General features: G+C 31.0%; 2 protein-coding genes across 4 annotated transcripts in view; one reads left to right on the forward strand and one right to left on the reverse strand.

The window, feature by feature from the left end:
• LOC101494367 (pentatricopeptide repeat-containing protein At1g80550, mitochondrial-like) overlaps positions 1 to 3,355 on the forward strand; it is a 5,472-nt gene extending 2,117 nt beyond the window's left edge. For 2 of the 3 annotated variants that reach the window (XM_073366618.1, XM_073366619.1), the window contains 2 exons: positions 234 to 292; positions 2,916 to 3,355. In XM_073366618.1, the coding sequence (XP_073222719.1) occupies positions 234 to 292; positions 2,916 to 2,927 (71 nt within the window). In that variant the 3' untranslated portion in view covers positions 2,928 to 3,355. The remainder of the gene's footprint in view (positions 1 to 233; positions 293 to 2,915) is intronic. The other variant, XM_073366617.1, reaches the window with a different exon arrangement.
• Positions 3,356 to 8,518: 5,163 nt separating this feature from the next.
• On the reverse strand, positions 8,519 to 9,710 carry LOC113784662 (uncharacterized). Its single transcript, XM_027330926.2, has 2 exons — positions 9,650 to 9,710; positions 8,519 to 9,473 (listed from the first exon to the last, which is right to left on the reverse strand). The coding sequence occupies exons 1-2, from the start codon at positions 9,708 to 9,710 to the stop codon at positions 8,968 to 8,970; spliced, it is 567 nt and encodes a 188-aa protein (XP_027186727.2). The 3' UTR covers positions 8,519 to 8,967.
• Between the last annotated feature and the right edge of the window lie 842 nt (positions 9,711 to 10,552).

The raw sequence follows: 10,552 nt of genomic DNA on the forward strand, positions 1-10,552 counted from the left end.
AACTGTGTGTATTGATTGATTTCAAATTTTCATAAATTATGGCTTCTAACTACACAAGCATCTACTTTCCTTCCCATGCTTTATCCATGGTGACTAAAACTCTATCTTATTATTACAATCTAAAGTTAGAAATCAAGTTTTTATGAAAACTCAGTAATTGCCATTCATTACTTTTTTATAATATTACATTATCTTATATTCATAATTTATACATTCATATATTTTCATGAAAGAAAGCTACTTGCCAGAGCTCAGCGAGATGTATCAGAAAATCGCGGCAAAACTTCAGCAGGTACATTTTGTTATGCAACTTTTAATAGCTTCTATGGATAAGGAAGCCTTTTCTGTTATAATTATCCTGGAAAACATTTGTTAGCTTTATTGTATCTGACTGATTAAAGTAGTTAAGGCTTTTGTGTGCGTCTTATTATATCTTCTTTTGTTATTGATTAAAAATTATGATTCGCAATGTGCCAAGGCCTAGGGGACATAGGTGAAGAAAAAATTAATCTAATCACCTCCTAAATTACAATCGTTATTACAAAATTCTTTTTCACTAGGTGGGATTAGTTATGTTAAAACAATATTGGGATCTGCAACTTAGATTAACCAACAAAATAGAAGATAAACAATTGCAGAAGAAAAAACGAAAACGCATAATGTTCAGAAAACCAGAAGAACAGAAAACCAGAAAACGGAGACTGATTAACGTTCTCCGTTTTCTGCAGTTTTGTAAAACCTGTTTTCTTTTCTGCAGTCTTCTAAAATCAGTTTTCTTTATCAATGTAAACGAAAATTAAAGAAGGATAATGGAAGAATAACACCAAGAATTTACGTGTTCGGTCTCAATTGATGTGACCTACGTCACGGGCAAACAAACAAGATTAATCCACTATGAATGATTGAACTTTACAAGATTAAAGCCTTCTCAAGATTGATCTCCTAGTATCTATCACTGTTTATGAACCAGCAATACTAGCCTATCTCTCAATCTTTCTTTTCTCCCTATAATCTTTCTTTCTCTCTGAATTTCTATGAATCATGAATTGCATAAGTCTCTCTTAGTTTTCAGATCTCACTATTACAACAACATTACTTACTTCTGCCATATTACAGCTTCATTTATATTATACAAGAGCAAACTAACTAACCACCTATAATAACTAACTTGGCCAAAGGTAGTTATAACAACCACTAAAACTTAACTAACTTTAGTTAGATGATTTGAGACACACATTCACAAGTTACATCAGCCAATAGCCATGATGGTGTAGTGTTATTGATATAAACCAATTCTTCAGACTGGGCATTTAGATTTAATTCTTTTTTAATGGTTTAATCTTAAGTTTTTCTTGTCTTTCTTAACCTTCAAATCTTGGGTGTCGTATTTGGGTATTTGTTCATCTCTTTTTCTTACCTGGCCAGACCACAACAGTCAAGTTTCTAAATATTTCCTCTATTGGTGCTACCCTAGGTAGTCAATAGCGCCGGTTCGCGGCGGGATCGCGCCGGAGCGGCGCGGTGAAGGACATGGCCGCGGCGGCGCAGTGCGTCTCGGGGAAAGAAGAGATCGCGCGCGATCTGGGCCGGGTCGCGTTCCGGGTCGTGGGTTCTCAAACCCTAGAAAACATAAATTTTTTTAAATTCTTTTTTTTTCCTTGAAAAACCAATTTTGCCCTTAAATTTTTAAAATGTTTTAAGGGTAATTTTGGTATTGTCCTTCAAATTTTAGAGTTAGTTGTCTCCTTCCTCAGCGTTTCGTCTTCTCACTGCCGTTTCATCGTCCGTTTTGTCTCCTCTGCATTCGTCCTTCCTCGTCGTTCCTCTGCATTCGTTCCTCTGCATTCGTTCCTCTTCGCTTGTTCGTCTTCCTCACTCGTTCGTTCCTCTGCGCCGTTCCTCTTCGTCATGGGTTCTCTTCCTCTTACTTCTTTCTCTGTTCTGTTTTGACTTCTTTCTCTTTTTACTTCTTTCTCTGTTCTGTTCCTATGTCCCATCCTGGTTTTACTCCTTTTTTTTTTAATTTAATTTTCTTTTCTTTTTACTTCTTTCTCTTTCTCTATGTCTTTAATTTTTTTGTTACTTCTTTTTTTCTGTTTTTATTTTATTTTATTTTTTTAACTTTAGTTCTTTCTTCTGTTTCATTTTTTTTATTTATTTTTTTGTTACTTCTTTTTTTCTTGTTTTTTTCTTTCTGTTTTTATTTTAATTTAATTTTTTTATCTTTTGTTACTTAGTTAATTCTTTCTATTTCTTTTATTTAATTTATTTTTTTGTTACTTTTTTATTTTTATTTTTTCTTTCTGTTTTGTTTTTTAATTTATGAATGTTTATATTTTTGTTACTAATAATGAATGTTTATGAGTTTGAATATTGTTTTATTATGCATGTTTATATAGTATTATTCATATAATTTGTTCAAAAAATCCCGGTATCCCGCAACCCGCTATCCCGCTATCCCAGTTTCCGGGGTTGGCCGCGACACGCCGCTATCTGGGATTGACTACCTAGGTGCTACCCCTACTAAATTCAAAACGGTGGCCACTGTTTCAGTTAGTCATGTTAATATGTATCAGAAAGAAGACATGTGTTATAGGGAACATCTTTTAGTCATACCACAGTTCGACATCTTCCGTCCAAACTTTTTCCTTGTCAAATAGCAGATGTGAATCTAACATGGAAATATGGAAAGACTAGTTGTATCCCGAGAAGCACGTCTAACTCTTGTGCTAGCGAGAATAGCATAGCCGTTCTTAATCTGAATGGTGGTCTGAAATATCTGTTTATGCCCTTTCTAAAGGGAGATGATCCACACATTGCATGTTCTCATATTTCCCCATCTCTGTAGTTTATCTTTAAATTTGCTGAGAATTCTTCTGTTTCTAATAAAATAACGTGTTGGATATTTCTGTCAGTATGGAGAATGAAGATCTTTCTGTCAAAGCTAAGTCAAAGTTAGCATATCGTTGGGAGGTTTATCACAACCTATGTCTCTTAAGGAGATAGCGAAGACGTGGGATGTCTGTGCTCGTACAGTTATTTCAGAGTATGCAGCAGAGCGGTGGAGGGACTTTCAGCTCTAAGTATGGCTCTTGGGAGGATTGCTGGACATGGTGATTATCTGATTATTGGGAGGCATGCGAACTGTTTGTTATTTATTTTCAAATTCTTTTTTGTTAAACTTATTGTGTATAAAGTATAACAACCTTTTTCTTGTTTACCCACATCACAAGCTGCAATTGCAATGTGCTTTGTTGCCTAAGGTGTTCGATTTAGTAAATTTACTCATGACTTGAATCAGATTGTTCTTTGTGAAAGCCTTGTTCGTCATTAATACAGTAGCTATATTGCAACACCTCTGTTGCTAAATTCCAAGGCGACTTTGGATAACACAGATTCGGAACAGAAGTTGAGTTTGTATATAGAGAAGCTATTTGAGTTGATGATTACTTAGCTAACTTGGGCCACCAAAGCTCTATAGAATGAACCTTGATTGACAAGGCTCCCCCTCTGTTGGGCTTGATTTTGTTTGAAGATGCAGCTTGTTCTTTGTCGTCTAGTGCATTAATCATCTGTATATTCTGTTAAAAAAAAGGTAAAATAGGATAACCAGAAGGAATGAATAGGAGTTGAATAGTTCATATGGTTTGATCTAAAGATTAAGAAGTTGAAAGAGTTAAATGATTGGAGTTCAAATTTTGATGAAAGATAAAATACTAACATAACAACTACTATTATATTTTTTTCCTGCCGAAAAAAGAATGAGTATTGATTAACTAATCTGATCTCATTGAAAAATTTTAAGTGATGTCAGGTGTTGAAGCTCTTGAAAAGGTTATGGTTGAGTGTGATATTTCAAATTTTGAAGAGTTGTGATTTGATTCTTAAGAAAGCGCTCTTAACAATTGAGCAAAATCATCATAGGGGTTTTTTGACATCAAAAGATTAAACAAAATAGGATAAGTTCTCTATGATATGCTTGGCATTCAACGAATCGTAGCTTCGCCCGTTGGTTGGTATATCTAAAGATATGAATCTTTGTAATAAAAAACATGCAATTATTGCAGTTAATAAATCAAAATTGTAGAATAAAAATCATTTTAAATTGATATTTTCAATCTTATTTGCATTTGTCAGAAAAAAAAAATCCAATTTGCTAAAATAAATAGACTATCAATAATATCCAATTTTAATTTAATGGCTTTTATTTATCAACAGCAATTTCTTCGGTTTTCACAATATAAAATAGAGTAATAGAGTCAAAAAAGAAGAAGAAAAATAGGTTAATATTCTTTTCCTAAAATTCTGTCATTTTTTTAGATTTTAAGATCTGGTAGTAAAAATAAAATTTATAATGTTAATATTATTTTTCTAAATTTATTTTTATTTTATTTTGCGTAAACAAAGATAGATGAACAACCGCATAAAAACATCCCATCCTTTACAAGATATATGTATTCATGGGTCGTTAGTAAAATAACTGAAAAATATTCACATTACATTCAATACGATTTGGATCTATTCAAATATGAGAGAGTAATATTCTCGTTTTACTATTAAAATATATTCAATCTTACTTATTAAGTTAAAATTTTTAATATATGTTAAGTTGATTTATATATGAGAGAATTTATATATCTACATGATATATTTAAAATTGACCTCAAATAGTAGGTTTGTGATATTATGCCAATTACATGATAACCCTTTAATTATGTGATGGTGTGTGTTCAAATAACTTGGTTTTTCATGAAAATAGACAAAAGATAATAATGAACAAAAATCATATTTTGTTTTATAATTTTTCTTTTAATAGAAAGTATTAAACAAAAACAAGACATGTGTCTCATGTCATTTACGATTTCATAGATAAAAGATTGATTTGACATTTTTCAGAAATAATATAAGAAAAAAGACAAGACAAAAATAATGAACAATAAACATAGTTTGTCAATCAAAATTTTTCTTACAAGAGAAATAATTTAACCAAAAAGAACGTGTAAATCTCACATTTTTGAAAATTCTAAAAAATAATGTTTATGAGTTTTATTATCATTAACAATTCAATAGAAAGTAGAAAAATATTTTATTTTACATTTTCTACTATCTTAACCACAAATAGGTCATTAAAACTGATATTATAGCAAATTCGTGAAGTCATGAAAATTACATAACCACTTAATGATAAATATTGTATCGATTATAACTTATTTTTTAAATAGATAAATTAATCATTAGTAATTTGTTAGAAGAAATTAAATTTATTAACACATAAATTAAACTCTAAACCTCCTTCTTAATATTCATTAACGTCTCCAATCTATATCAGTGACCTAGACTTTGGAAACATGTGTTTCCCATTGATAATTGATGTGTGCATTTCCATGAAATGAACGAGATGTTTCAAACGGATTTTTGGTATCTAAGCAATCACTACTCATGCAAGCTCCACATAACCATGCCTCAATGTGCGAATATAATAAATTTTTGGGGTATATATGTAAAGGAAAATAAACTATAAGAACTATTTTACAGTTTTTTTCTTCTTATCTAAACAAATGACTATAAAGGTCTTAAAAAATATGAAACATGAATATTTTTACAAATGATAATATAACAAATAAAAGCGACGATAGATAAAAGCACATAGTTCACATCAGACCATACTTAATGGAATGCTTAATCGAATAAACAAAGAAATAAACCTGCTGAAAAATAAAATTATAAAATACTTATTAAGGTTTGATTTTAACGAACTCTTTCTAGAACTTAAAAAAAACCCGCAAACTCCCGAATCAAACACGCAACAAGCTCTCTCTCTCTCTATATGAAAAACACAACAAAAAAGAAGAAAAAAAATTATCGTACTTTTTTTGAATTTTAAATTAACATAAATTTTGAATCATTCAACGTCCCTCGCCACCGCATCGACATACCTCACCGCCGTGTCCAAAAAACCGCAGGTACGTATATAACTCTTCCTTCTGCATCTCTCTTTTTTGTTTTGTGTGGTTTATACGATTTTTAAAACTGTTAGTATTGATCGATTTCAAAATTTCTTGAATTATTATGGCTTCTAACTACATAATCATCTACTTTCCTTCTCATGCTTTATCCATAGTGACTAAAACTCTATCTTATTATGGCTTCTAACCTTCTCATGCTTTTTTATAATGTTATATTTTCGTATATTCATCATTTATACATTCCTTTCAGAGCTTGATATTGACAAGGTTAGACTCATCAAAAAAGATATTGACAAGATTATTCCAATTTTTTTCTTTTTGTTTTCAGTTAATTTAAATTTGATGGATTCCAATAATTGGAGACCTAATCAAGGTGTTGAACCTAATATGGATTCTAGTGATTGGAGAGGTAAACTGCAGCCTAAATCACGACAAAGAGTTGTCAACAAAATGTAAGCTTCAGTTTTTCAATATTGTGTCACTGATTTGATATCAAAAGAAAAGTTAAACATATAAATTGTTGATTCATATGATTCCATAAACTGACAACATTTCACTGAGGTTTCTGGTTTTTTTTCTTTCTTTCTTTCTAGAAAATTAGTGTTTTCAAATCGCCAACATAGCGGAATTTTAACATTATCGCCATTGTTCCGCAATACACTATTTAGTATATATTGTCACATAGTCACTGTTGTGGTGCTATAGCATTGTAGTATAACGGAATTTGAACAAACCACTATTGTTTGCAATCCGCAATTGACAACATTGAAGAAAAGAAAAATAGATGTATGATCAGAACATAAACACACAACATTCAGCACCATACCGTGGAATTGTAATCATATACATTATGTAACTTGTGCTCAAAATTATATTTGATAGCTGCAAAACAATAATAAATCTGTTTAATTTTATGCCAAACTAGTGTTTATTTGAATCCGTGTCAAATAACAATTTCTTCAATATCATAAGTCCAAAGGGGAGTCTTGGCGCATCGAATGGACATTCTGCCATACGATTATGAGGTCAACATATAATTATTTTGTGAATCATTTGGTGTTATATTGCACGATTTGTTTGAATAAGCTTTTGGTTTCATGTGGAGACATTGTGTGTCCCTGTTGAATATGGATTAAAGGACACCTCTTGTTTATTCAATTTAGACAATAAATGTCTTGAAGGAGGATAAGGAACCAGGTTTATGTTTTTAGGGTTGAATATTTCGCTCTCGTGTGACTTTCTTCTCATTTTCTTCATGTGTTTTATTGCAAACGGATGTTTAGTGGAAAATTACATTAATATTGATAGGATTTATTTTCCTTATGTTAGCAAGGGAGTTTCTTAAGGAGAAGATTATCTAAGATGTTACCAACAAAATTTCCAGTTCATGTATTCCATATCTGACATCTATTCTACCATCATTTTTTTGGGACGGATAATGAGAACATGTCCAGATAATTTCAATGAGGTCTTCTTTCATGTCAGTCATATTCTATTATTTGAGGGTCGTCTAATGATAATAACATATTAATAATTCATTATTTAATAATTGAACCACTGTTTTTCATTTTTGTAGAATGGACACATTAAAAATACATCTTCCTGATTCTTGTCAAGAGAGATTGCTAGAACTTCAGAAGATTGCTCAAAGGTTTGAAGAGAAGATTTTTACTGCTGCAACAAGCCAGGTACATCTCTAACTAGAAGCCCCATGATTATCCGTTTATAGTTACTTGACAAACAAATACTATATGGAAGATTGTTAGGATATAGAATAAAGAATTATAAGTAGTTAAAATAGTTGAGAGTTGTTATAGAAATTAGTTAGTTGAGGTTGTTATATCTAAAGAGAAAAATACAAGGATAGAGATCATTATTGAGTATTGTAAACTTTTGTGAATATAGTTGTGACTCTATTGTAGAAAGGAAAACACTTGAAGGATAGATTTCTCTCTGATTCTCTCTCTCACTACGCGAAAAACTGCATTTTACAGCGCTTTTTTTAATCCATTTACAACGCTTTTTCAAAAATAAAAGCGTTGTGGAATCGAACGCTGTAAAAGATACAACAACGCTTTTAAAAAAGCGCTATAAAACATGTAAATATAACGTGCGCGTTATGCACATTTTACAGCGCTTTTTCAAAAAAGCGCTATAAAACATGTAAATATAACGCGCGCGTTATGCATTTTACAACGCTTTTTTGAGAAAGCGCTGTAAATGCACACCCATAATATGAAATTATGGGTCTGCATTTTACAGTGCTTTCTCAAGAAAGCGCTGTAAAATGTACACCATTATAGCGCTTTACAACAACATTTTACAGCGTTTTTAAAAAAAAGCGCTGTAAAATGTACACCATTATAGCGCTTTACAACAACATTTTACAGCGCTTTTTAAAAAAAGCGCTGTAAAATGTGTGTTTTTTTTTTAAACGCTGTAAATTAAATATTTGAAATGAAAAGCGCTTTTTAGCTTTTTATGACATTTTTTTTAGAAAGTTTTATCTTTGTATTCAAAATTATTTTGATCCAAAATCAGTTCACAATCAGTGCACACAACAACAAAATATATTCAAATACCATAAGCAGTTCACACAATCAGTAGAACAGAAATCAGAACTCTGTAACTTAATTAACATATATGTAACTGTAACTCTATAATTTACAACCTAATTAACTATATTCAAATACATATATATATAACCTAATTTACAGCTTAATTAACTACATTCAGATACACATATATATATTCAGAGTATGCACAGCAGAGCGGTGGAGGGACTTTAAGCTCTAAGTATGGCTCTTGGGAGGATTGCTCGACATGGTGATTATCTGATTATTGTGAGGCATGCAAACTGTTATTTTTTTTAAATTCTTTTTTGTTAAACTTATTCAATGTTTCATTGTGTATAAAGTATAACAACCTTTTTCTTGTTTACCCACATCACAAGCTGCAATTGCTTACTTCAAAATAGTACCTAACTAACAAAGTGAATAACTCAATTGGGAAGCAACGGTGGTGGTGGAGCTGAAAGATACCACGGTATAGGATCTGGAGGCGGAGGCGGTGGTGCTGTAATATACCATAGTATAGGATCTGGAGGTGGTGGTGGCGGTGCTGTAATATACCATGGTATAGGGTCAGGAGGAGGTGGTGGTGGTGGAATTGAAATATACCATGGTATAGGATCAGGAGGAGGCGGCGGTGGTGACGATGATAACCACCATGGAGATGGTGGTGGAGGAGAAAATACGAGTGGAGGTGGTGGAGATGGAAGTAACGGCGGAGGGATAACTAGTGGGGGCGTAAGAGGATAGTAATGAAATGGGGGTGGAGAATAAGGCACGAAAGGTGTTTGATGAAATGGGTTATTTGGTGAAGGATATGTAGGGAAAGGCCATTGGCCACAAGTTCCATAAAGATATAAGTAAAATGGGTCGCACTTCGATCTTTTTCTTCTATTGTTGTACCCTTTAGGTACTCTTCTCAATTCTTCTTCTTTCCCTTGTCAAGTCTTCTACTTTCACTAAGAGAGTACTGTAACAGCAAAACAAGTGTTACCAGAGTTACAATTACTATGTTTTCTTTCATTTCTTAGATTGCTGTCTATTTCTCATGTGCTCATTTTCTATCTACTTAATTTTTCTTATCAAGCAAAAAGGGGTCTATATATAATGTACACAGATTTTGTATTCTCACATGCTTTTCTTCTATTTTTTCAACTATGCTGAAATAGTCCATTAGATTAATAAAAATCCCATTATAAATACTTTTATAAAATTTAAATGGATTAATTGCTATTTAGGGGCACTACATATTTATAAGAAGATTAATACCCAATGTTTTGTAATGGAATGACTATATATATTTTGAGATAAAAAGATTAATTACACTTAACTCATTTTTTTTAATAAATATAAAATTAAACAATTTTATTTTATCTATCATTGAGATAAAGAAAATAATAATACATGTGTTTTGTTACAAATAAATCACTTATTATGGGACAAAAAATAATAATAAAATTTGTCTTACTTTTTTTGGGTACAAATTACTTTTACATATTTAGTCTTATAATTGTTAATTATAAGAGAAGAAAAATAATTATTGATATTATAAGAGAAGGAAAATAATTTACATTTTTCAATGGTAAGTTAAATAAAACTATTTTTAATACGTGCAATTTAGATTGTATTTGAATTGATAGTATAAGAAGAAATTAAAAGGATTGAATTCAAATCATTTTTAAATTGAATATCAATCTCAATTTCTATTTGAACTCAATTGTTTGATGGAATAAATTTAAGTTTCTTTGTTTAGATTGCTAGAATGATGATTTATTGAGAAAAATGTAATAGAATATATTTTATCATATTTAATTATTTACTCTCACTTTTATTCTCTTTCAATTTAAGAGAAATGGTATATAATTCCTTTCTAGTTGAATTTTTAATCTTTTAAATATTTATTCTATCTTAAAACATGTAAATAATAGAGTAGATATTTTACTCTATTCAGGTGCACTCAATTCCGGTTATTTTAAAACATGCAAGCACATCCTTAAAAACGCTGTAAATTAAATG

The sequence above is a fragment of the Cicer arietinum genome, chromosome 3, assembly GCF_000331145.2.
Source record: "Cicer arietinum cultivar CDC Frontier isolate Library 1 chromosome 3, Cicar.CDCFrontier_v2.0, whole genome shotgun sequence".
NCBI lineage: Eukaryota > Viridiplantae > Streptophyta > Magnoliopsida > Fabales > Fabaceae > Cicer > Cicer arietinum.

What these genes read in the sequence shown, in the direction of transcription:
- LOC113784662 (XM_027330926.2), bottom strand. Translation starts at nt 9,710, where the DNA reads ATGGACTATTTCAGCATAGTTGAAAAAATAGAAGAAAAGCATGTGAGA. An exon ending in TGTGAGAATACAAAATCTGT is followed by an intron (nt 9,474 to 9,649) that starts GTACATTATATA and finishes AGACTTGACAAG; the next exon opens with GGAAAGAAGAAGAATTGAGA.